Source organism: Enoplosus armatus, chromosome 6 (genome assembly GCF_043641665.1).
Source record: "Enoplosus armatus isolate fEnoArm2 chromosome 6, fEnoArm2.hap1, whole genome shotgun sequence".
In the NCBI taxonomy this organism is placed as follows: Eukaryota; Metazoa; Chordata; class Actinopteri; order Centrarchiformes; family Enoplosidae; genus Enoplosus; species Enoplosus armatus.
Genome location: NC_092185.1, coordinates 2631231 through 2658587, shown reverse-complemented (window position 1 = coordinate 2658587; position 27357 = coordinate 2631231). Strand labels below are relative to the sequence as shown.

The 27357-nt window shown below is 42.3% G+C and overlaps 1 protein-coding gene across 2 annotated transcripts; it reads right to left on the bottom strand.

Moving 5' to 3' along the window:
* Nucleotides 1–1007: 1007 nt before the first annotated feature.
* Nucleotides 1008–26965, bottom strand: swap70b (switching B cell complex subunit SWAP70b). 2 transcript variants are annotated; one of them, XM_070907101.1, is made up of 12 exons: nucleotides 26826–26965; nucleotides 24695–24835; nucleotides 17669–17842; nucleotides 14897–15124; nucleotides 14421–14567; nucleotides 14052–14160; nucleotides 13223–13404; nucleotides 9361–9468; nucleotides 8184–8350; nucleotides 6230–6428; nucleotides 5279–5375; nucleotides 1008–2511 (listed from the first exon to the last, which is right to left on the bottom strand). In XM_070907101.1, exons 1-12 carry the CDS (start codon nucleotides 26919–26921, stop codon nucleotides 2402–2404), a joined length of 1758 nt encoding a protein of 585 aa, XP_070763202.1. In that variant the 5' UTR covers nucleotides 26922–26965; the 3' UTR covers nucleotides 1008–2401. The 2 variants fall into 2 exon arrangements, with proteins under 2 accessions (XP_070763202.1, XP_070763203.1); XM_070907102.1 differs by lacking the exon at nucleotides 17669–17842.
* Between the last annotated feature and the right edge of the window lie 392 nt (nucleotides 26966–27357).

Below are 27357 nucleotides of genomic sequence, written 5' to 3'. Positions count from 1 at the left end.
AATGGATTATAAAAATAGTTGGCGATAAACATCTAATTGATTCATTGCCACTTCAGCATCTTGTTTATGTAATCGCTCATCAGACAATCGCTGATTTAAATCAGAACTTTACCGATTTATTTAAGAGAAGTTCATGTTCGGCATAATTTAGCATTTGAGAATTTTGGCGTCTTAATATAAACATATTTTTTTTTACAATACACATTTTTCATAAGATAAGGTGTGGAAAAAATATTTTTTTTCTACTCTGGTATCACGTCAGCACTCGTAAAAGCTTTTCAAATGATACCTGGCGGTAATCGTCATAATATGATTAAACTGATAGTAGATACATTACATGAGGATATTGAATTATTGCCCTAGTCCATAGTAGTAAAAGAATAAATCTAACATTAAAAACACTGCGCATAAAATACACTTCATACAATACAAATACCCCTCCCAAATTCCTGCTCGCCCCCAGATCAATTAGCTAAATACCAGACATTACAAAAGGAGGATGACGATTTAATTACTCATTATTACAATTATGATATTGTCCGTATCATGCGTAGCCAGACAGGAGACAGAAGACAGCGATGGGCTTTATTTTTGGAAAACAGAAGGTCTAGACAGTGAAGTCATGGAAATGAAGTCACCATTTTTTCTATAACTATTCTGTCCCCAGATGATCTACAGTCAACACATTTACTACAGTTTGAAAGGAAGTGTGGCTCCTCATGTCTCTGTTGTTTGTCTTCTGCCATCAGAAGTACTGCAGCCTACTCCTGTAACCTCTTTCTGTAGTGATATGATTATGTGGCCCTCTAGCACCATCTGGTGAACATATGAGGTTACGGCCATTTAGTCAAATGGCTCCAAAGGTTTGAACATGTTGGTAAAAGTGCAGCTGACTGTGAGTAGACATGTATGGTTGTGTGTAGGACTGTATGTAGTTTGTGTAACTTTTACATTTCTGCTGTTTTGTCTGATTTAAATGATAACAAACATACAGTCAATACAGTATGCCAGTTATTCAACATATGTTTTATTACATAGTTCAGTCTTCAGCTTTTTACATATATATATATATAAAAACATAAAATTCATGACGGCATCAAAGGCACTGATGGTGACAGTACAACAACACAGTACAAATGTTTCTGCAGTTAGCATTCTCATTTGGAGTAAGACTGTGGCACGATGCCCTGCTTCTGACAGTGTTTACAAGCAGGAAATGTTTAGGTGCCAGTTCTTTAGATATAAATCTAGCTCAGACAAACCGGACGGGGAAAAAAAACACTTTGATGAGAACGATAAAATATTTAGTGAATCGTACATGGTATCTCAATTCAAGCGTTTTTTTTTTTTTTTTAGAAGACAACTTTGTTAAACATAATTGACTTTACTTTAAACTCGTCATCCTCAGGTGCTACTGATGCTGCCAGCTTAACTTTAGTACAGAAAACAAAAACCCATTGTTAAAATATGTACAAAAACCTTATATTTTCACTTTGAAATGGTCCCAAAGAGTTAAGAGGAAAACGGTCACAGGAAAGAGAGTAGTAGATCTTACAACTTGATAGGTGCGTTTCACCGTCTCTAAACTTTACAACAGCCTGAACCTAAAACACACTCAAGCAGTTTGCGTTGGACAAGTCAGACTCAAAAGTCAAAAGTAGTGCATTCATTAGATGAAAATTGACAGTCATGACAAAATGGAAGATAAAGATAAAAGGCAGACTCTTTTCCACTCACGACTTTTAAGAAGCTTAAGAATCATAAAATCAGCAGGTTTAAATTATGTATATTGTTAGCTTGGTAGAATTTTAGCCATGGTCTGAAGTAGATAGTCCTCCTTTAAAATTCAGCTAACACTGTTGGATCAATGTTGAATTGAAAAATTAAGATATCCAAGGCACTTTTTAAAGTTATTTTCCTGCTCTGTAGCCTACACTGACTGTAATATACTGACCTGTGGTGGTTGTTAGGGTTAAAGATGAATATTAATGACCCAACCTTGCCAAGTGAGCTCTTTTGCTTTTACAACTAATTTTACATCCTGTACACCGTTTTGGAAAGAAAGCTCCCTGTTCCTTAGACTTTAAAACACACCATCAATCTTGATCCTCATAATGTGAAAATGTGACTTGAGTCTCCTTTAATCTAATTTGGTTAACAATGACTTGTTCAAAAGTAAACCATATCCGTGTTGGTTCCCACTGAGCAACACTAACGATTCATAAAAGGGTCATTGATTACTTAATGCCCTCTTAATATAAAATGCCTCATATTATCCTGGTAAATCTCTCTCGCACTTGGATCCCACTGAAAGTCCAGTTACCAGCAGCCCTCTCCTGTCTTCTCTTCTGACTCGTAGACATGGTTAAGGTTCAGGGCTTACAGGGGCTCTCTACTGGGCCTAGGTCGCCTTGTTCTTCATCTCCTGCCATTTCTTCTCCCTCAGACTGAGCTCTGCATCAGAAAAGGCTGCTGGGCCCCAGTTGGTGATCCGCTGATGTCCCTTGGAACCTGGAGGGAAACAAAACCAAGAGACTTTTCACCGTAGAGGTACGAATATTTAATTCAAGGTGGACTACAACCTTCAGTTATTCGCCTTATGAGCAAATATTTGCACCTTAAATATAACTTTAAGTTAGACTTAAGTTAGACACCTAAACATACTTTTCGGGGTACATATCACTCATTTGATTTCAATGGAATACCAGTTTGCTTAATATTTTTTTAATCCAAAATGCTGTAGTTGCTAAATAAAGGTCAGACTCTTAATCATTAAACCAGATGTAAACATACACATGTGGCTGAGGAACAAAGGTGAGCGCTATTATAGCGTGTTATATTGACATGTCATTCATTAATGCTGCAATTACTGTACATTTAAGATAATTCATAACTGCACTTTAGCCTCTTAGGTTTCAACTAAGCATCATTTTACTCATCAGATGAAAAGCAGCCATTTTAAATTCTTCTTTCGCCAAAAGAGTTTGGACAGACAGACATGTCTAATAAAGTTGTCATCTTACTTTGTAGTAAACAACATTCTTAATATGAAGCCTCCAGCCGAAAGTATCTGTGGAATTTAGATATCTCATTGTTATGTTTTCTCCCTCCAGCTTTTTTTTTTTACGTCTTTGTTTGGCTGTAATCTGCTTTGAGGGAGCAGACTGGACATAGTTGGCTGAGAGAGTATGACAAGAGAGTCTCAGGTTTACAACGAGCCAAGTCGTTTCTCCTCTCCACTAATTTCACTAATGAACTCTATTGGGAAATTAGTAGGACGAAGGCGCCATTAGATTTATCCATGGCAGGAGTCAGCTTGTAGCTTTAGGGGAGAAAACAATTCAAGCAGATACGATGTGGTGCTCTGAAACTCTCAGACTAAATGTGTGTCACCTTTTAATAGTATGCATGTAGCAAACATTACACTGGTGTACTGTACCTAATGATGGATATTTACAGTATTTTATATATAGTATTGTATTCTTTTGCAATGTTTTTAACAATTAACAGTGTAGTAAAAGTCAGACATTTCTTTTAAAACTGTGTCTCACTGACGCAGCACTTTAATTCGAGGTCGAAGGTCCTCCATGTCTGTTGTTTTCAGTGAGAGCTAGTACACAGCTAGACTTTTCAGTCACTTAGCAAGCAGCTGTCAACCCTCAGTAACAGTGCAGTGATGCCAAATACAGTTCACTGGTTCATGTGCTGTCAGTACAGTATTCTTTGTTTTTCTTCCCCTGTTCATTTAAAGCAGTGCAGTGGTAAGATGTCTCGCATGTTATTGTGACATACTAGAGCTGTTTGTTTCTCCTTTTGCCTCTGGACGCTACAACCAATCAAAGCAACGAAACGTGACGTAGCGGTATGCTGCTAGGCCAGGTAGCTAGTTCCAACATCCAATTCATATGGCTTCTAGTTCAACATAATACACAGAAGTTTGGCACGACATAGGCACGACATAACACCATTTGTACGTAACGTGAACTACCGTCCAGCTCTTTTGATACTGACACGATAGCGGATTCTGAACGACACACCCAGCACAGCAGCGTCAGCCATCTTTGTTGTTTACGAAAATGCCTCGACGATGCGTAAACCTGCCCCTTATTAGATGAACGTTGTGATTGGCCCGACCTAAATCAGACCGGATGGAAATCTGTCTGAACGCTCTGCTAGAAAAAATAAAACACGAGCTGCTAATACAGCTGGAGCTCAGAAATTGAATTGGCAACTACCATTTTTTTTCTAGTTCCAGCTTCTCACTTATGAAGGTTTACTGGATTTCCTTTTTTATATAATTGTAAACTGATTATCATAAGATTTCTGAGTATTCTTCGGACAAAACAAAACAAGACATTTGAAGACATTTTATAGACCAATCAGCAGATTAATCGATAATAAAAATAACAGTTTGTCACTGCCTTGAATATAGGTGATTTTTCCAAAACTGCACAAAGTGTATAAAAACTGCTCAAAACTAGATGGTCTGTATCTGCTTGGATTTGAAAGTTGAGCTCAGCTGAATTCTTTGGTCCTTCTCTAACCTGACATGACAAGACTCTGAGATCTATTTTGGACGTTGCTGCTTTCATTAGCGCTGTGGCTGTGACACAAGTTTTTAATGGATGTAAAGGGGGCGAGCTGGCTGAGCGTGGTGTAAAGCTACATCTGAACTCCTGTGGTGTATGTAACACATCTATCCGATAGAAGAATCAGGTTCAAATCCTGGTGGGAGTGTCTGGCTTTAACAACGCTTTTTAGCCAGTGTTACTATCTTGAGGAGTACGTTAGCGAGCAAGTCGAAATCACAGTTATAGCTTTAACCACAATCAGTGTGTCAGCGTCCAACCCACAGCCAGGTGTAGCAAAGAGCACACCCACTATGCTGTGGTCACAGGAAGTGGCTGTAGCTCCTGTCTGGGCCCTGATCTGGCACTGGCTGTTATCCTCTGCATTACTTGCAATTTGAGTCCCTCCCAATGTGTAACAATAACTACTATTAAAGCCTTTTTAGACATTGAGTATATAATATGGCTGGCTTCATCTGTCCAAAGTGTGTGTCTGAAAAGGGCTATAGATATTAAATGGCTAAAAACATACTGGCATCAAAAACTGGGTTTGATGCAATGAAAAGCTCAAGGATTATAATTTTAATTTAATCCTGACTCTAACCTCAATCCTAAAACTACGTCTTACCCCTCAAACAGTCCTTTGAACAGACTCCAGCACTCAAAGATGGAACAGTGTGTTAGTTAGTTAGTCAGTGTGCTGTTGTTACCTGGTTGAATGAGCCTTAACATGCCCTCGTGTTCAGCCACTTTGTGCTTCCAGGTCTTGGTGTTGTTGGTTGCATCTTCCAGTTTCTTCATCACCGTCTGGAAACACAAGAGACAAAACACACAGAACAGTTAAGAACAGCACTTTTTGGAAAACTGTATCAACATGTAATTAGTATTAACTTCCTTGCATGCTTTTCTGTCATGTCTAAATAGTCTCCTCCCATCCAGCAGTCACATACTTATACGTACATACGTACTTTACTGAGAACTGAAATTGTCTTTAGTAAATGTACACAGATTTATTGATCTGAATATAAAGTCACAAAGTTATGTCATAATATGTTGCTTTACCTTCAGTAGTTCTTAATTATTTACATTCCTAATAACAGCAGTGATGGGGAGTTTCTGTGGATACCTGTTATCACTGTCACATTCTTTATAGCAATATGTTATCCGTAAGATAAGTCTTTATATAACTACAAAAGCACAAATTTTAACATTTTCTTTTAAAAATAAAAATTTAATGTTTAAAGAAATCATTGATCTTTTGTCACAAGCCTTGTAATCTATTTTAGGATGGGCCTTGTGAGTGTGGTGCATTTTGGGTTTGTCATTAGTGGAAAATAGTGTTTATAAATATATATTTTTTCACTTTATGTGGTATTTGTACCATGTTCTCTGTTGAGGATACACTCCCTGGTTTTGTCGAGTTCCCAACATCAACAGTGAGCTGAGAGGAAACTTCCTGAGATTTTGGTGGTGATAATGAGGCCGTGTTCCTTTAACCAACAATTCTCATGCTGTTGGGCCTTTTATACTCTACACGACTATTTGTTCAAATAACTGATGGATTAACCAGCCCTGCTGCACTGAGGCGTCTGCAGGCTGCTACTGAGCCACACTGTGACAGTGTACTACCACCACCACCACTACGACTGCCCTCAGCTGACCTGGTACTGCTCCAGCGCCCCCTGCCTCTCTTGCTCCAGCTGGTCCAGTTGCTTCATGGCTGCCTGCAGGGCGCTCTCCTTGGCCAGACGTTCCCTCTCCAGCTCCTGTTTCTCAGCCTCCGTCTTCGAGATGGCAAGTTGCTGCCGCAGGTGGAACTCCTCCAACTCTGCCCTCTTTGTGGCCTCCTCCTCCAGCAACCTGCTCCACGCAGACAGTAACATGGGTGAGTATAAGAATTCTGTCATTAGCTGCTGTACACCCACCCACCCACCATCAAGTGTAGTAATGATGGTGGTTGTGGCGTGTCAGCAGGTGGTGCTATTGAGCAGTTATGGATTGTTTAAGATTATGGTTTAAGTAATTGTAACTATAGATTGCACTTCTGGATAACTGTTATTTGTATTGTTTATATTCTTTATGGAAAAATGCTTTGTATAAAAAGCAGCCAAAGATTTCTACTTCAAAAGGCAGTCGGTGAGTTGGTAAAACTTCCACTGTTACACATTTTAAACACATCCTTTAGGTTGTCAAGTATGAATAACTATTAGAGGGGGGGAAATGTTGCTAACCTAACCAAACCCAGAAATCTGTAAACTGCTTTTCACACTATATACGTTATATATAAGTGTAAATGGAGCCACATTACTGATGGCTGTCTTTTTGACACTGTGGTTTAATTTAAGCACAGCGGTCAATACAATGGTGCTGATATGCTCACTACTGGTTAGTCAAACGTGAGGTGGAAAGTAAATGTCAGCAGAGAGGAAGGAAGGACGAGGGAGGAAACATGGTGGAGAGAGGGAAGTAGAAGCTGATTGTCTGGCTGTGGAGGAGCAGACTCGGCCCATGTGGCTGCAGCTGGTTTTATGTTAAAGGATTCCCATTAGACATTTTATTTTGCCTCATATTCACTGCGTAGATAACTGTCTCATATCGGAGGTGGACGACGTCGAATAGTTCATAACAGAAGGCTTCTTGCAGCTCGATACATCCGCAAAATGTGATATTTATCTAATCCCAGTTGAAACGTGTGTGTGGTTTTGTTAAACTCGTCCGAGGACATGCAGTGGTGGAAGAAATACTCAGACCTTTTACATTAGTACAAGTAGCAATACCACTGTGTAGAAATACTGTTACATTACATCATTACAAGTAAAACTTGTAAGTGCGTTTAAAATTAAGTGCAAAGTACAAAAGCATCAAATGATATGTGAAGTACCACAAGTAAAAGTACCCATTTTGCAGAATTGCCCATTTCAGAAAAATGTTTTGTTATGTTATTGGATTATGATTATTGATGCATTGATGTGTTCATCACTTTAATATTGTAGCTGGTAAATGTGTGGCTAATAGTGGAGTAGAAGATTAAAGTGGCAGAAAATGGAAATACTTGAAGTACAAATACCTTTGTGCTTCAGTACCTGAATAAATGTAAATAAACTTTCCACCACTGATGATGTGATGCATCTTCTGGTGCTGGTTTTGACAAGTGTTCAACTTGACATGTGACGTTTCTTAGTCTGTATTATTTCCCTCGCTGTGTTGCCACGTGGTATTTTATTTACTTCCTGTATACGAGTTATGTGCAGGTTTGTGTGCCGAGTTGAAATGGAGTGAAAACCACCAGCACTGTCCCCGTCGCTCCGTGATTTAGTTTGGGTTCTTGTTTAGACTCCTTAGTTAGTTTGTTCTGTTGCTTGTATTAAAATATTCACATTAATATTAGTGGCTTTGTTATATTAACCTGCTGGTTTCTTACGCTGACAGAAGACTAGTACTCAGGTTAACATGTTTGACTTTTCTCTGTAGAGACTAAGACTAAGAAAGTTCCAGCTCTAAGATTACTGAGTTCACTTCGCCAGCCTAACTTTTTCCTTCGCTGAATATGTTTGTGCACAGCCACTTCTCCAACAGACCTCTTTGATGATAAAGAGCGTTTCTTTGTTGACTGACCGTGCCTGCAGCTTGCGGACGGCCTCCTCGTCCTGTCTGGCGCGCCTCTCGTCCTCCAGGGCGTCCTCCAGTTGACCGTACATGTCCTCCAGCTCCCGAACCCTCTGCAGGTACTGCTCCAGCTCAGTGGACTTCTGGGCCACCTGCTTCTCCATCTGCTGCCGTACCTGTTGAACCAGGAAACACAGAGAAATGCTTTATCTGGAAGTCCATATCAACACTCCTGTTGAACAGTTGAAGTGGTCCTAAAGGAGGTTTCAAAGACCGCCTCGTCCACCAGCTTCCCCTCAAAGTGACTATTTCAGCCCAAACTATGTCAGGTAGTGTATGTGTTCTGGTGCTCTAAATACACACAATGCTTCTCACCTGAATCTAGAATTAGATTTCATGCTAAGGTGTTTTTGAATTAGCACAGAGATCATTAGGCGATGAACATAAACTCATCAGTTCATCATTTCAGTTCAGTTCATCAAGCAAAAACGACCAACATTGGCTAATTCTAGCTGCCAAAAATGGATTTGTTGCCTTTTTGCTTTTATTTCACTGTAAATTGAATATATTTGGGTTTTGGACTGTTGGTGATTCCTTAATCATAAAAATAATTAACCAAAGAATTGCTTGTTTCATCTCTATGATGAATGGTTTAAGGATGATGTGTTTTTAGAGAGTATTGCACTGAGATTATACACAAGCTCTGTCATTTAGATTTAATGTATAAATGTGTGTTGAGGATTGGTTGAATTGTTCATTCATTAAATTCATTAAAGTAATAAAAAAGTTGTCTCTTTGGTAAAGATCTACTGGAGCATGTGGAGATGTAATCACCAGAGGCAGTGAAGCACATTATAGATGCCTTTTTGTGGCTACTTTACCAAATATACCTTATAGTAACAAGTCTGCGTTACAATGACAGTCAAACAGCATCCATGTCAATATGAACTGAGCTGCATAGAAACGTCTTCACCACATATTGTGTTTCAGCTTCACTCTGAGCCGTAGTGTGTCTTAACTTTAAGTGTATCTCAAGCTGAGTATCTTTCTTACATTTCACACCTGTAGATGAATGTTAAATTAAACTTCAGCCTACAGTACACCAAAAAGAGGAAGTTGTATTTAAGTTGCTCCACCACTTGTTCTGACGTAGCGGCTCAGTGGAAGATGAGGAGGAGTGACGTACGTTTTTCTCTCTCTCCAGGTCCATCCTGTAGCGGTCCTGGAGTTCAGTTTGTGTCTGAAGACGCCTTCGTTCTTCTTCTGTTGCATCAGCTGCCGCCTCATCCAGAGCCTGGCCAGAAGAACAACAAAGAGGTCAAATATTCAGGTGAAAGAGAATAACATCTAAACTGCTGTTACAGGGAGTTTAAATGGAGGCCATGGTCCTATCAGGGGTCCTTTTAGTTTGAAGGCCACGAAGCAAGCAGAGGCCTGGAGCATATAAACAGAAGTGAACAGGCGTTTCCACACTGCAAGAACTGGGAGCGATCGCACTTCAGAGTAGGGTTCTTAAAACCGGCATCTTTAAAAACCTGAGTAACAGCTCGTTAAGGTAGCCTTAAATAATTGACTAAAACACAAACAAATGGGCCGACAGTGAAGGCCAGGCTTTATTGAGTGTAAATGTAAAGGAGGAAATACAACGCGATTTTGACTCGACTAAGCGAAATCTAAAAATCTCGCGTGACGTTTCTATACCAACCTTCAGAGTGAAAACACAATGTGTCACAGCCTCTACCTCACTCACCAAGCTATATTTGAAATCGTAAAGTGTGAACTCAGTCTGTCTTCCTGTGTACCGTGATGGTGGTGGTGTTCTTTTGTTGTTGTTGATTGCTTTCATCAATTAAACAATCCTTAAAATGAGAGAGCCGGAAATGAGGTTTAGCAGCGAGTTACGAAATTCTGTTTTAGCAGAAGTTTGTGGTCTCTGAGTGGCTTTCAGTTATTTCACATTTTCCTTTTTTTTTTTTTACAACTGGTTTTATCCAGAAGTTAAAAGCTTTTCATGTCTCTGTTGTTTTACATTAAAGCAGATCCAACAGGAGAAATTCATCTTTAAGTTCATTAAGTTGTGCGGGTGGTTGAGCAGTAACCTCCTCATGTTGACTTGTGTCACCCAGCTGTGAACTGTCTCAAGACTGCGACAGTCTACGACTTATAGCAGCATAGTGTGAGTGCCTATTGTGTATCTGTGTGTGTGTGTGTGTGTGTGTGATCACTGCAGATGACCCTGCAGTCTCTCTCTCTCTGTGTGTGGCCATATATATATAAGTGTTTGTGTTCATTGTGCATTCATGCAACCATCTATGTGAGACAGGACTTTCACCTCAATGGCAGATTGTTGTGCATTCATGGGAGAGCAGACAAAGACAAACTGTTGTCCTCTACTGCGCGTTGCGTTACACAACCACGATGTGACCTGGTCTGACTGACTGTTGCTGCATCTCACTAATTGTCACAACCCTGCTGATGGCTGCAACACACCTTGTGCTACACTGTACTGAAAACCATGTCAGCTGAATTATGTTAAGTGTGTTTTCAGTTCAGATCCTCTGAAAAGATTTCTCTTTCAGTGTCCATAGTTGCTATAAAGTTTAATTCTTCTGCCCAACAGTTACTGTAACAACAAGTCCATCAAACTAGTTTATGTTACAGTATTTCTTAGATTAGACGTGTAATGCACACACACACACACACACACACACACAAAAACAATGCATACACGATTTCCCCACACACAAACTGTTGTGTATAAAAGAAGAACATGTGGTGAGAACGTGCACGTGAGGCAAACCTCAGACCAGGTCCACATGTGGTAGACGTGAGTGATATTATTAAAGTGGAGATGGAAACTTTGAGGTTTTCCTTTTGTAGTTTTAGTCTACACAGTTTTACGCTTCGTCGTTCTTTACCTGACAAACTCTGATATAGTGTAAATACTCTCAGTGACCACTTTATTAGGAACACTTCCGCCGTAAATTCTACATTCACAAATAATAATAATGTTACGTTTCGATTGACACCGTGAGAGCAGCATTGAACTGAACTGCATTATATTGAGGTGCTTCTAATGTTATGAAGAAACGCATTTCAATATAATACAATCCAACAAAGACATTTTGAATGAACACCTCTGACCGCGAACATTATTATCTTCCTAAACGTAGGATTTGTGCATTAAATCGCACAGGTACTGAAAATAAACAATGCTTTTGTGTTTAAAATAGTTTTACTTTGAAGGGATTGATGTCATAACAGCTATAGAAAGTTTCAACTGACTGTATGACATCAGCTGTGTACTTACTGTGAAAAAGCTGACACTTCCTGTTAACCTCACAATCATTTACTGTATTAACAGGAAACAGCCAGTCGTCATCAGCATTTAGGGAATCCACATAATCACTGAACGTTCACACGACCCGTCAGTCAGTCAGTGTGAGTCAGGTTTAGGGAGATTTACTGGAAAAACATGTTTAATGGAGGCTTTAATGCCGCTCCTCTGGTTCAATACACATTCCTCTGTTTGCAGGGAGCGACAGACTATTCATCAGGCAGCAGGGTGGAGCTTGTCTATTATTGGTATTCATGAGCCGGCAGTGAGTTTCACAGGAGACCCACCAGAGCTTTTAGGTGACCTACTTTAATTGTTGTGTGAAATGCAGCAGCAGCAGTGTGTGTGTGTGTGTGTGTGTGACTGAAACCGGCATAGAAAAATCACACTTTGTCATTCATAAGAGCTCCACAGATAATATGTGTTACTCTCAGTTTGTGTTGTGTTCAGCTGTGACGTTTTCCCTGAGGAATGTTGTTGAGACTGACTGTAATTATACGTCTGATCGGCAAAATATCTATTTACAGTTTACTTCTAGGAAATATAGTTCCTGCTTCTGATGTCAGAATGAACAAGCTCAGCGGAAGCAAAGGATTTCATACACGACGTGATTCCATGAGTTTGTTAACGCTTATCAGAGTACTTTATGATACTATAAGAAGGGAAGGTTTATCATGGTTTGATCTTTTCACAAGGTAAACCAGTAATCTAGCCGGGAGGTTTGGCAGCATTGTGTTGCAGAGAAAAGTTGAGTCCTCATGCAAATGAATGGGAGGGGGGGGGTTTCTGTCTTTGTGACGATTGATCTTCAGAGTGCAGACAGAACTCCTCTTCACAGTTTGAGGTTCTTGTGTCAAGATGTGATGGATGAGTAGAGAACATAAGAACCCCTGAGTACAGTGGATGACTGGAGATCCTGTGAGTTCACGTTCCAGCTGAGGAAATCTTTCCTGATGAAGAACAGACAGTTTGTATCCAAACAGCTGAGTCAGCAATCAGAGTGACAACATGTCTTCGATACCCACAAAGACAAACTGTCTGTGCTGCTTGGAAACAACACGTCTTCCTCCTCCGGGGGACTTCATGCTTGACCCTGGAAAGGGAAGGCCTCCCCTCCTTCCCGTTATTTAAAATGGAGTTGTGTGCTTTGGATAATTGCCTTTCTTTAATCTGGGGAAATCCCTCCGGTTTCATTCACTGGCGAATTCCAGTGAATGACTTCCCCGGACAGCTCTGTCCTTTTTCTTTTCTTCTGCTGGACACTTATTTAAACAGTTTCAGGTGGACAGTGCAGTTACGCCTACAGATAATGTTTGTTAACAGATAAAGATTTTAGGAGCACTTTATCTTTGTGTGTGTTTCTGTTAATCTGTTTTTTTTTGTTATATAAAAAGTTATTTAACATTTTAATAATAGAAAAAGGACCTCCACAACTGATGCACATTTTTTGGCCCACAGAAAAAGAAAGTGCAACTTATATCAACGAGTAGGATTTAAGTAGAGCGATGTGAGACGAGGATGATGTGTCTAATATTCACACCTTGCACTCCCACATCATGTTGAATCACTCCTCCTCATGTCAAAGACACACTTCCACACGGAGCTATTTTAAATTCAGGATACTAAAAAAGGAACTGGTAATGCACCAGACGTTTCCTGACCAGACTGGATTCACAGGGGAACATTTAATGTGTCTGCGTTTTCTCCTCACCTTCCTCATGTTCTCCAGTTCGAGCTGTTTCGCCTCATTGGCCGTCTGCAGCTCCCTCATCCTCAGCTCCAGCTCCTCCTGTTCGGCCTGCTGCTTCAGTCGCAGCTCCCGCCGCTTCTGCCGAGCCTCGCGGTGCGGCGCCGGCCGGCCCTGACGCAGCAGGCTCACACAGGTCTGAATGGCTGCGAGGGAAACGTGGAGGAGATGGAAAAACCATGTTGGGATTTCACCCAAACAGCAACAAAAGGAAGAAAAGGCAGCAGAGAAAAAAAAAGCAAAAATCTGTTGATCAATAGCCTTCGTATCAGAGCTGAAATGATAAGCTGGTCAACCAACAGAAAAAGAACTATTTTCATCATCAATTAGTTGATTTCAGGTCATTTTTCGGCTTCCAGCTTCTCACATGTGAATATTTGCTGCTGTTCTTTCTTTCTTTGTCATCTATGAGAGTAAACTGAATATCTTTGGGTTTTCGGACGTCACTTTGTGTTCTGTTATTTTCTGACTCTCTATAGAATAAACGACTCATCGAGAGAACAATTGTGAGTGTGTGTCCTAATAGGAACCGTGTAATGAAGAAAGAGAAGATGAAGATGAATGAAGTCCTCTGTCTATCCTAACTTGACACAACTCAAATGAAAAACTCTCGTCAGCAACATTTACGGAGAAAATTAAAACGTTCTCTGAATCTCCGAATGATCTTTCTTTACGAAAAGTGAGACACATTATGAGTGAGATCAAACCCACTGAGTCGCCATGTTGAGGCTTACAGCTACAGAATTAAATCGTTTAATGAAATATTAAAAGTGCCTGTGACGTCACGACTCACCCTGGATCCACTCCTGCTTCTTCTTCTTGTCCGACGCGCTGATTTCAAAGCTTTTTTGTGACGACTTGATGAGGAAGAGGCACTTCTTTCCCTCTTTATCTTGTAGAGGCTGCGGCGAAAACAACAGACGCGGATTAAACCAGCTGATGAAAACACTAATGTGAGCTAACACAATATTCAATTGCACAAAACTTGATCATTAATAGCTAATCATTATATCTGGTTAGCTAACGTCACTGTACTGATGTAAACACACGTGATTTGATGATTTGAGCAGCAGCCATGGACTTCAAGCTGAGATCTGTGTATGAGATGCAGATATCAAAGTGGTCAGTATGAAGGTTTTAGTAAAAACCAGCAGGTTCTTGCCTCCACGGTGCAGCCTCCATCCAGTAAGATGTCTCCTTTCTGTTCGGCCAGGTCCTCGCCGACGTAGTAGGAGATGGAGTTTGGCTTCAGCATGAACCAGCGCTCCGTCCAGTTCTTCCTCTTGTGACCTTTCTTCATCATGTAGCCCTGCAGACAGACAGAAGCACCAACAACCACTCTGACATTACGGACTTTCATTATAACAGGATAATTCACAGACTGGATTCTCTGTGTGATGCTGAACTTTGCATGACCTCAGGAGCACATTCACACATGCTTTCACATGAAAATATGCAGCCCTGCCCCACAAGACCACCAGCTCTCGCTTCCTTATTTCGTTTATATTACAAACTGCTTAGTTCAGATTCTTAGCAACTCTGCCCCCGTTATCGGAGAACGGAGAGCTCGACTGGCGGAGTAACTAAAGGGACGAAGCTGTGTCATCGTGGTTCTGTCTGTGCAGGTGTGCCGCCCACCTGTTTGAGCACGTCCAGGATGAGCTCCTGGTAGACCTCGGTGATTCCCATGGAGAGCGCTTGGCGGTCCAAGCCCTTACTGAAGTGACCCGAGCCCACCAGGCTGATGAGCTGCCAGGCGTTCAGACTCTGCTGCTTCGAGTTCAGCTGCAGCTTGTAGTCCTCGAAACGCTCCTCCACCCAGCTGCCCCCCATCGCCTCCGTCAGCTTATGCAGGAAGTACTCAATCTGTGTGTGGAGGCACATACAAGGTTACACACACACACACACACACACACACACACACACACACACACGAGCACATGTTAGTGACAAAAACAAAACACACACAGATTTGTTCCTACTTTTTTCATTTCAACATGTGACCGTGTAGTTTTGACTGCAGCACATACAGTTGTGTCCAAAATAATAGCAGTGTGATTAAAAAGGTGAGTAAACGTCAAAATCCCTCAAATAAATTGTATTTTAATGAACACAAATGCACTGGGGACACAGCACTTTCTATTTCAAAGCAAGAAAATTGGAAAAAGTAATTGAATTTGATAATATTTTACAGAAAGTCAAGAAATATAATGTTCAAAAAAATAGCAGTGTTGACATCTGTCTTTACAAACTCAAATGTACTGTATAAACTAAGAAATGCTTGAAGATTCAACTTTCCTGAGAATCATAAACTAATATTTAGTTGCATAACCACGGTTTCTGATAACTGCTTCACATCTGTGGTGCATGGAGTCGACCGACTTCTGGCACCGGTCAACAGGTATTGCAGCCCAGGACGATTGTACTACGTTCCACAATTCCTCTGAATTTCTTGGTTTTGCCTCATGAACAGCATTTTTCATGTCAGCCCACAAGTCTTCTATGGGATTAAGGTCCGGGGATTGTGCTGGCCACTCCATTACTTGAATGCGGTTTGTCTGGAACCATGATTTTGCTCGCTTGCTGGTGTGTTTGGGGTCATTGTCTTGTTGAAACACCCATTTCAAGGGCATTTCCTCTTCAGCATACGGCAACATGACTTCTTCCAGTATTCTGATGTACTCAGACTGATCCATGATCCCTGGTATGCGATAAATAGGACCAACACCATAGTAGGAGAAACATCCCCATATCATGATGCTTGCACCACCATGCTTCACCGTCTTCACTGTGTGCTGTGGCTTGAATTCAGTGTTTGCAGGACGTCTGACAAACTGTCTGTGGCCCTTAGACCCAAAAAGAACAATCTTACTCTCATCAGTCCACAAAATATTACGCCATTTCTTTTTAGGCCAGTCAATGTGCTCTTTGGCAAATTGTAACCGCTTCAGCACGTCTTTTTTTTAACAATGGGACTTTGTGGGGGCTTCTTGCTGGTAGCTTGGCTTCACATAGACGTCGTCTGATTGTTACAGTACTCACAGGCAACCTTAGATCTTCTCTGATCCTCCTGGAGCTGATCATTGGCTGAGCCTTTGCCATTCTGGTTATTCTCCGATCCATTTGAACAGTCGTTTTTCTTTTTCTTCCTCGCCTTTCTGGTTTTGGCTGCCATTTTAAAGCGCTTGATATCATTTTAGCTGAACAGCCTATCATTTTCTGCACTTCTTTATAGGTTTTCCCTTCTTTGATTAATTCCTTAATCAAAGAACGCTCTCCTTCTGAACAGCGTCTTGAACGACCCATTTTACTCTGTTTTTCAAGGACAAATGCACAGCCAGCATATGCAGCGTCAGTTGCCTTGATCCTTAAATGAGGGCCACCTGTTTAACACCTGTTTTTTTCACATTATCAATCACTGCTATTTTTTTGAACACGCCCCTTTCAGTTAATGATTCAGTTTCACAGAATCAGCAGCATGCATGCCATGCCTGTTGGGTCTGTTGGTTTTCTATACCTTTACTAAACCTTCTAGAAACTTACTTGCAGTGTAGAAGTTGAAATTTTAACAAAAACTGATTTATCTTGCTAGTGATGTGGGACTGCTATTATTTTGAACACAACTGTAAGTGTACATTTCTTTTGCAAACAATCTTCCTGTGATTCAGCTCCGATGTTTGTTGTACCCAACAATAAATCTTCCAGCGAACAGGAAGCTGGAAACTTCCTTTTCTGCTGTTGAGCAACAGACGTTTTCAACCGGCTGCAGCAGTGAAGCAGGTCACAACTGAGAGCCAGTTTTAGAGTTCAAGTCTGACCTGTATGAGCCTGAAATGAACAAGAGCCCATTTAAATGAAGCGTTACAGGAGTGGGAAGTTAAATGCTGGCTAATTTGATTCTATTAAGAACATTTACATCAATAACTTCCTTTATTTACTAACCAACCATTTTGGATGAAGTGAAGATCTAGTAGACAGTTACTGCTGTATTAAATCTACATCAGTCAGCACGCAGTACCCAGTTGATAGTGGATCAGTTAGGACCCTCAACTATGGACCTAAAACCTTTTTGTATTTTCTATTTAGAATAATTAACTTTTGTAGTACTTAACAAAGCAAATTCCTTGTATGTGAAAACCTACTTGCCAAAAAAAACCTGATTCTGATTCTGAAGATCAGCTGTCAGCTTTCCTGCTCTAAAATCAAAAACGGAATATTTGAAAGTATGCAATTGTTTTGACACATGTATGAATGTGATTTGAAGCTGAGATTTCGGGGCCTGAATCAAGTCTTCAGGTGCCATGTGTGTTGAGGGGGCCACCAGCGACGTGCTCAGTCGTTCACAGATATATGTTTATGTTTTAGTCACAAAGTAATGAGAACAAACCCCGTCCTGTAGTGAACACTCACCTCCTCGGTGACCATGATCAGCGGGTATCTGTCCTCAGACAGGAAGTTGAAGATGCACCAGATCTTGAAGGCGTCGTTGTTGGAGATTAATAGCTGCGTTTGATCCAGGTTTTTCCTGAAGCACAACGTCCAGCACATTTTGTTGAAGTCCTGACGGTCGAAGTTATCCGTCACCTGTGGCAGAGCAGAACGGCAGCTGAGTCATGAGTTCATGTCCGACACCAAGGAAGAAAAACAGCTTGTTTTTCTAGGAGGCCGTGCAGTTTGTTAATATAGATAAAACCCTCTGAGCAAGAACCTTTGGGTTGCCAGGTTGTGAAAAATCCCTCTGACTGATTAGACTGACACTTCTGGAAAAGGCTGCAGAGGATCTAACTATTATTACCAAGTAGAAAGGGATTCTTCACAACCTGGCAACCCATTATTCCTAATGAAAGGCTTGGCTCTTGTAAAGGGAGGTGTATTTGAAAGTGAGGCCAAATTAGGATGTTAGTTGAGAGGAAGGTGGTGATGGTGAACACAAAGTCTCAAGTCTCCAACACGCAATATCCTGAATACACAGTGTGTAACTTAACATGCTGAGCCACCAGTAAAGACCACACACACACACACTTTATATACGTTGACAGTATATTTTTTCTCCCAGAGAGACGACTCTCGGTGCTAAACTGTCAAAACAAACGTGAAAGCAAAGCGGCCTCTTTCAGAAAAGAATGAGAATGTCGAGGGTTCAAATTCCAGAGCAAAGTGTGAGGAAAGCTCTTGAAAAGGTACAATCGGTGCTGCGGAGGGGAAACGTTCTCCTCGAGCCGGTGAACCGTGGCGTCTCCATGGAGACTCCTGGCAGGCCGACCGGCCGCGCAGCCGCGTGGATCAGAGGAACATCTCCCGTCAAACAAGCCACCAGCAAACCCCCCCCCAAAACAAGTCCAGCGCCGTCTCCGACTGAACCCTGACCTGAACACGAAGCATCACACGTGCAGTCGAAGTTTGGCTGATTAGAATCTGAACTATGTGAGAAATACAGTGCGGTCGTTGCAGCTGTGGTTTGAGCAGCCAGCGATGTGGAACCACAACATGTTCTGCACGTTCAAGATAATGACAAACAGCTACAGATGAGTCCAGTATGTGAGCAGCAATAACACCAATACCAGAGAAATCAACTAATAAATTACCTGTTTATTTAAGGTGTCAGGAGTTCACAACAGGGACACTTATTATTATTATTATTATTATTATTATTATAACCTCGGGGTTCTCACACTTCATTAAACATCAAATAAAAGAGGTTTTTCAATGAATTTCCAACTCTTGTTCAGTGAAATTTAAATAAGAAAAACAGAAATGGTCTCACTTTGTTACTAAAAATCATTACGACAGCTGATGAATTTGGATGCTACACTCAAGGAAATCCAGACGTTTTCCAAAACCTCGAAGCCCTCATGTTGATTCTACGAGTCTGAATCTAAAGGTCTCACATTTACACGACGATTCACAGCGTCTCAGGCTTAATATCTGTTTGCAACGTGTCACGTTACACTACGTCTCCTAACGTACCACGGCGGCTCTGACCTGCGACGTCACGTCAACGCAAAGCTTGAAAACAAATTATACTGAATTCTCTCACGGCTGTTTAATTATTTTCATTTTCTGTGTTGTGAGAGAGAGAGAGAGAGAGAGACATTCAGCCCGAGTGAATGACTGCAGTTGGATGAACTTTTCTAAAGCTAAACAGGATCTGATGTAACTCTCTATTGTGCTGATTGAGGCTGAGTGGAAACCTGTGCTGGATGTTAAAGTGATTCTCAACCCAAACTCTCTGAAACAGAAACAGAAGGTTAGCTGTAAAAAGTTTGTAGTTTCAATTATTCATCTTTTTTTTGTTGTTGTTTGTTTTGTTCTGTAGTTCGGCTTCAAGACATACAATTTATTTCAGTAGCAGTGTCGGGTTCTCAAATCACTCCACAAGTACAGCAGGTCGCGTGTACTGTGTGTGCACTGTGTGTGCACTGTGTGTGCACTGTGTGTGTACTGTGTGTGTACTGTGTGTGTACTGTGTGTGTACTGTGTGTGTACTGTGTGTGCACTGTGTACTGGAGTCGTGAGACGTGGACTCGGGTTATGATTCGAGACTCGACTCGAGTCTTCGCGGTCTAAGCGTTTGACCTGGCCACACAGTCTGCGTATGTACTCATTATGAAGGACTCGGTGGCAGCTGTGTAGAGACATTATTAACACCAGTAGCGTCATTCGATGCTCAGCAGACTTCGGACTCTTGGAGGAAGTTCGTCATTGTGCGGGACGGATCTCTGAAGACGCTCAAACTTTCTCTTCTGGTCCTGAAGGATCAACATTTCAGTCTAACCGTATTTCTCATAGTTGGAAAGACAAACTTTGAAGTGACATTAATTCAAGCTGACCACAGCTGCTGGTTTTGTTTCTTGAGACTCTGCCCGACCTACAGGTGGTGTTTGACTCTGAAAATAGATTCTGGGCGGAGTGTCTCTTTAAGAAGGAGGCGCGCTCCTCCCGTCATAACTTCTGTCATCACATCTCAGGCTGTGGACGCCTCTCGAGGCCCGGTCTGGTCTGTCCTGACGGTCCTCAGCAGCACGAGTGTGTCTCTCATGTGAGGATGAGGATGACGAAGGCTGGACCCTGTGGTTTTGCATGAGTCAGCGCAGACTGACAGACGGGGAGGGACATCGTGAAGTTGTGAAAGTTTGTTATGAAACGCCTGTTGTTTCACGCTCGTCTTGTTTTTCTTTGTCATCGTGGCTCTCTGTCTCTCTCTCTCCCCGTCTGTCTCTCTCTCTCTGTCCCTGTCCCTCTCTCTGTCTCCGTCTCTCTGTCTCCGTCTCTCTCCGTCTGTCCCTCTCTCTCTCTCTCTCTCTCTCTCTCCCTGTCCCTCTCCCTGTCCCTCTCTCTCTCTCTCCCTGTCCCTCTCCCTGTCCCTCTCTCTCTCTCTCTCTGTCCCTCTCTCTCTCTCTCTCTCTCTGTCCCTCTCTCTCTCTGTCTGTCTGTCTCTCTCTCTCTCCGTCTCTCTCTCGCTCTCTGTCTCTCTCTCTGTCTGTCTCTCTGTCTCTGTCCCTCTCTGTCTCTCTCCCTGTCTCTCTCTCGCTCTCTGTCTCTCTCTCTCGCTCTCTGTCTCTCTCTCTGTCCCTCTCTCTCTCTGTCTGTCTCTCTGTCTGTCTGTCTCTCTCTCCATCTCTCTACACTTGAACAATGAGAACCTTGTCAGCGCTGCTGCCCCCCCCCCCCCCACCCCCCACCCCCCACCCCCCTTCTCCGCTGCCACATGTTCATTAGGATTCAGGATCCAGACTCCGGTCTTATCTCCTGCATCCCAACAATCTTTTACAAACTCAGAACACAGAAACTCCACCGAGCGGCTTGTTACCAAATGAAATGCTCAGCGGCGATGACGGAGACGGTCGAGTGTTCAGAAGATTACGACATGATTTCAAATGAAAGTCATTCAAAAAGCAGAAATGAGAAGTTTGTAATGCTCCAAAGCACAAAACTACCAAAACAACCTGCAGGTGTTGGAGGAGTTCGTTCAACTTCAACGAAGGTTTCACCAAAAAACTTCACTGTCCAGTGACCTGAGAAAATCCTCCTCCTCCTTATGTTACGTAAACATTTGATTATCTGATGAACGCATTCTCACAAAGCTGAAGATGTTGTTCAAGTTGACATGTTCGAGATGCATGATGATATTTTAATATTAAAATACTAACATGTCGTCATATATATCATTAGAAACACCTGTCAGTGTAACACAAACCGTCATGGAGGGAGGATTTCATGCAGGACTGTTGTATTAGACTGCAATAGTTTACTGAAGATACAGAACAGGACGCAGGACTGCTGAAATAAAATACAACTAAAAGAGCAGCAAACAGGCCTCGCATGGCCACACTGCTCTGACAAAATGTGGCACATGAGAGAAGTTTATGAAGTCAGGTGACGTGAATCTGTGAGGTGGACGGGTCAAACACAGCAGATCCAGGAGATCACCATTCAGGCTTATTGTTTTCAGTGGTGGTTAGGGTTAGAAAACTTTTGGTGCCTAAACTGAACCAAACTGAACGTTTCACATCGTTAACCGCCTGTTAGAAAGGCAGACTTTGCTTATGTGCCCTCAAGACTGAATTAGTTTTAGATGTAGATAGTAAACTGGCGACTCAGTGTGTGTTGTTGTTTTGTAATTCTGCTGAAGAGACGCTTTAAAACTGGAGTTGAAGCTAAAATGACAAAAAATATCAGAAGCTCTGCCAGAAATACACAGAGGTGATGTTTGAGCAGAGCAGGTCTGCAGCTGGTCATTGTGATGGTTTCTGCCTCTCTGAACACACACACACACACACACACACACACACACACACACACACACACACACACACACACACACACACACACACACACACACACACACACACACACACACACACACACACACACACACACACACACACACACACACACACACACACACACACACACACACACAGTGTTTCAGGGTCACAGAGGATCTCTTGTTCCAGTCGACTCCAGCAACGTGTCCTGAGCTTCAGCGTCTCTGCTGCCGAATCAAACAGAAACCGTCTTCAGTCGAGTCTCTAAACTCAACATCTGTGACGGTCTGAGTGTGAATCAGGTTTTGTTTTGTTCTCTTTTTCTTTTTAAGGATTTCAGTTTTTCTAGACTTGCGGCTCCATTCATGTGTAAAATAGGATCCCTGTTCTGTACTGCATTAATGTGTAAAGGTGGATCTTATTTTAATGACTTTACATAATGCTGTTGCTTGTGAATTATATAATAAAGTATAATACATCATCATTTATTTGTTGATTATGTTTTGAATTATTAATCTGAATCTAAAAATTAAATAAAGTATAAAGTAACAGAAACTGGAAATACTGAAGTACCTCAAAATTGTACTTAAGTACAGTACTTGAGTAATGTACTTTCCACCACTGGTTTCTGGTCACAACACACACACACACACACACACACACATGCACAGTTTCCTTGTGTGACCGGGTGGAGTTTCCTCAGGAGTGAACAAGGTTGAATGTACTGACCGACGCCCTCGCTCTCCAGCGGCCTGGTCACCTCCACTTCAGTGGGTGGGATGGTAGTGTGTGTGTGTGTGTGTGTGTGTGTGTGTTGGAGGGGTTATTAATGTCTGCACATGACGTCATGTCGCTCTTCCTGATTTTTTTTTCTGGAACGAGACGATTTAACAACCTTAAAGCGACGTAAAAGGAAAACGAGGCCACCGGCTGCTGAAGTGTGTGTGGCTGCGTCACGCAGACTGAACTGATGCAACGCTGTTGGCTGTTAAACACGTTGTACAACTTTCTTTGAATCTATTTACTGTCTGAACAGCCGGAACAAGAAACTCATGAGGCAACTTTGAAGATAAGGAAGAAACCCCAGAGTTGCTCAGAAGTTGCTGAGTGTTGCAGTCTTGATGAGAAGAGTTTCACAGCTGACCACGAGAACGTCCTCTCAACACAAATTCACACAATCCACTGTCAGGATCTCCGAGGATTATTGAGTAACAGGTTTCTCACAAAGACTACAGGACTGCAACACGATGTCGTTAAAATTTTAGTTCCATTTTGTGATTAATTTAAAGACATGTAGAAAGAGGAGCTCTGATTGGCCACCGGATACGTGTAGGAGAGAGTGTGGCCAATCAGAGCTCCTGTTTCTGCTCTGACTTTATTTAATTTTCAGGAGGCACGCTGCTTGAGACGAGCAGAAAAGGCAGGCACACAAGTAAACGGAAAAACAAAAAGTCAAATTTAAAAGCCTTTTTTGTTTTTTTAAATCATTATGTACACTATTCCATTTTAAATGTAAAGACCGTTGTCCAAACGGCTGGACGAAAGACATAAATATAATCAGAGGTCAAAAGTTGCAGAGCCTTCGGGAGAGTCTACCCGTGACACCGCAGAATTCCCAACAAGTTGCCATGGCAACGGCCATTCAGCAGCCAGCCGTCGTTATGACATCATGCGAGAAGAATTCCAAACAGCCCGAGGGACGTCTCCTGGGGAGGGAAAGCCCTTTTCACTTGTCACGACGCCCGGCCGAACGATCTCCTGTGACCCGTTATGACATCATCACAGAGGGACGGGACAGGGAGCTGAATGAAGCGACTCAAGTGTTCAATAACTGCTTCTGTGTTGCTGCCTGAGCCCAGCACAGTGCGATGACTGATGGCTCAGCAGCTCAATAAACAATGTGGACTCGAATCGTCCGTCTCCAGCGTCTCACACGAAGACGCCTGAGTCACCAGACAACAACATTACACATAGAATTAATATGAAAGGACAAATAAACAGCCAGTTGTTCAAGCGTAATGTATGTGGTTCAGTAGATGATGAAGTGGTTTTGGAGGTGAAGCCAGTCCTTTAGGTAGGCTGCTAGCTCCGAGGTTGTTGATGTAGTTACTTCACGTAGCGACGCGCAGATAGCTGAAGGGGAGGAGAATGGCGACTGAAACAGTCTTATCCAACTCATTCATTGGCGAGTCAGACTAGGAGACCGTTATAATCACACGGTCCTCACCTGGAAGTCACTGCAGAACACATTTCAGAAAGACGTTAGTGAGCAACTCACACTGAAACTGTAAAGAACGTGGGCGGACGGACAAAAGCTCGAAAAGTGGAAATTAGGAAAGTGCTGCTGATAATGTGTCATGAGTCTCTTACAGCGCAGACTGCTGACTCAGGTGGCCTAAAAGAAACCTCAGATGTCAAAACTGTTATTGTTTCCTGTCTGTTATAATACACCGTCACTGAGGAGCGCAGACCTTGTACCTCCAGTTTCGGTGGCGTTGATTAATACTCTATGGGGATTGGGGAAATGTGTCCACTGCGTTTGACCCATCCCTGAGGATAGCGCCGGGGGGGGGGGACATGCTAACTCCTCACAGAGAAGCATCTCCTCATCTTAAAAGGTTTCACTACCACACGAGTGTTATTCCAGCGAGACTCAGTGTTGGCTGACCTTGTCCAGGATGAACTTGTTCAGGTACGGCATGTATCCCTGGGTGGAGACGGGACCCTCGTCGTCGTCCTTAAAGTGCTCCTCCAGCGCCACGGGGTCGTGCGGGATCTTCATCACGGTACATAAGTTGTGGGACAGAACCTGGAATGATGGGAAGAATCTGCTGTTAATCATTGATTGTAAGGCTGACTGACAAACTGAGTTCAATTAATGGATATGAAACAAAAGGATCTCATCTGCAAAGTTTTAGCTTAAAGACTTAAATAACGTGAAGCAGCATCGAGGTACTTGAGAACAATAACAAGAGTCATATTTGAGGAACGAATGATTTTGTAAGAGTATGTGAAAATACTGGATCCTACACTTCCCATAATGCAACTCAGTGGCAACTTATGTCAGAACCTCCCTGCTTGGTAAATGTCCATTTCATGCTCTCGTCAAGGAAGTTTGTAAAGCAGGTTTCCTGTTACAGCTGACACACCTGCATGATGTCGCCCGAGTACTTTTCAAAATGTCCTAAAAACCGATGCTTTGTTTTGTCCGACAGTCGAAAAGCCAAAGATTTAAGTTCACTGTCATATGAGACAAATAAAAGCTGGAAATATTTCACATTTGAGACGCTGGAACCTCATCTGTAAAGTTTTACGTCATCACCGAAGTTCATTTACAGGCAGTGAGGAGTTCCACCATCATCATCATCATCATCATCATCATGTCTCTGGAGAAGTAAAGAGAAAACTACTCGAGACGACAGATGTTTTACAGAAACTAAAATCCCGGTGTTGACGTTGCTGCATGTCAGCATGTTGCTCAGTAAAAACAAGTACATAAATACATGAAATATCCACCCACTCCTGTAACTACGTCAGACAGGTGTTTAAAAGACAACACGACCCCTCAGATATTTGGGTGGATTTCTGTGTGAACGTCAGGAACGACTGGGGTGGACATGGGTGGACATGGGTGGACGTAGAGCGGACTGTTGGCAGAAGAAGACATTAAACCTGACTACACGCCTGCGTTATATTCTGGTCTACGAAGGAAACAGAAATAATACCACTAAAACTCTCCAGACTCGGAGGCCGCTGACCTCAAAGCGTGTGACCTCTGTTGTTGTTGTATAAAACCTGCTGGACAGTGTTGGACCGGCGCTGGAAGCATGTGGGTGTGTCCTCACGTTGTATACATGTTGAGTCCGCAGGAAACTAAAACTAAAATTAACTTGACTTTTACTGGCTGTGATTTTCCCAACGCGTCAACAATCCTGATTTCAGCAGTTTCCCCTCTAACGGCCACAAAAGGTGAAATACTGAATAATCAGCACGTCGCAGGGCTGAATATTGTTTTATTAGCATAATAATGATCTCTGATGAGCCCAGTGTTCAACTACATTTACTAGTACTGTACTTAAGTACAAATTTGAGGTACTTGAGTATTTTCTTCTCATGGCACTTTATACTTCAGAGGGAAAGTTTTTACAGTTACTTTACAACATATTTTTGCACACAAAACGTGAAAATGTACAACTGAAACTGATTAGTTGATTAATTGGCAACACTTCATGGTTTAAGCTCTTAATATTTGAGCTTTGGGCTGTTGGTTGGACAGAACAAGCACCGTAAGAGTTTTTTTTTACAAACCAAACAATCAATCGATTAATGAAAATAATCATCAGTCCGAAGCAGAACAGTTATAAAAGCTTTCGCTCCTCTTCAGTAAAATCCTGCTTTATAATTAATAATTATCTCATAATATAATATACAACTGAGTACTTTTACACTTTAAGCATATTTTCCTGTACTTTTACTGAGGTAACATTTTCAATGCAGCACGGTGAGGTATTAGTACTTGTACTGTAGTAAAGCACCTGAATACTTCCTCCTCCGACACGTTGATAAAGTCTTTGAGCCACATTAATGATGCAGGCGGAGACTTCAACCCTCCTGCGGACTCTCCTGAACCTGGTTTTGCCTCTGCAGGTGCGTCCCCGCCGCTCGCAGAACCGCACGAAGGAAAAGTTCACCTTAAACCGCCTGAACGTTTCTAAAGGTCGCCCACGGACACGACACGCGGGGACTGCAGCGGGACACCTTCCTGCTCCGGGTCCCGGAGAGGCGAGGCGCGTCCTTACCTTCAGCTGAGATTTGGAGACTTTCCCGCTTTTGTCCACATCCAGGGCCGTGAACGCGTGCCAGATGGACTTCAGGAGCTCGTCCCGCAGGGCCATGACGGTCAACTTCAACGTGTCTCTGGTCTCCGGCGGCGCGTCTGTCTCCGTCCTCCGTCTCTGTCTGACTGTCTGAACTGTCTCTGTCGGACACGACGGGCAACAGTCACATGACGCGCTGACAGACACTTTGCGCTGCGTGTTTTGCGTGATTATGAAGAGCTTATGAAGAGCTGCAGCACCGCTCAGCGAGAGGAAGACACACACACACACACACACACACACACACACACACCAAAGCTGAGGTTTAACTGCACCCCGAGCTCAAAAGTACAAATACACAAGTGAAGTATCATTGTAATGCCCCCCCCCCAACACAACCTGAACGTCATCACCTTAATGAGGACTGCAGGTGTGTCGTGCCGGACTACATCAGAGTACTGAGGGTACCTGATAAACACAGTATTTCTTTATTCCAGATTTATTTTCATGGGAT

What these genes read in the sequence shown, in the direction of transcription:
- swap70b (XM_070907101.1), bottom strand. Translation starts at nt 26,921, where the DNA reads ATGGCCCTGCGGGACGAGCTCCTGAAGTCCATCTGGCACGCGTTCACG. An exon ending in TCTCCAAATCTCAGCTGAAG is followed by an intron (nt 24,836 to 26,825) that starts GTAAGGACGCGC and finishes CCATCATTCCAG; the next exon opens with GTTCTGTCCCACAACTTATG. An exon ending in GGGCGCTGGAGCAGTACCAG is followed by an intron (nt 5,376 to 6,229) that starts GTCAGCTGAGGG and finishes TTGTGTTTCCAG; the next exon opens with ACGGTGATGAAGAAACTGGA.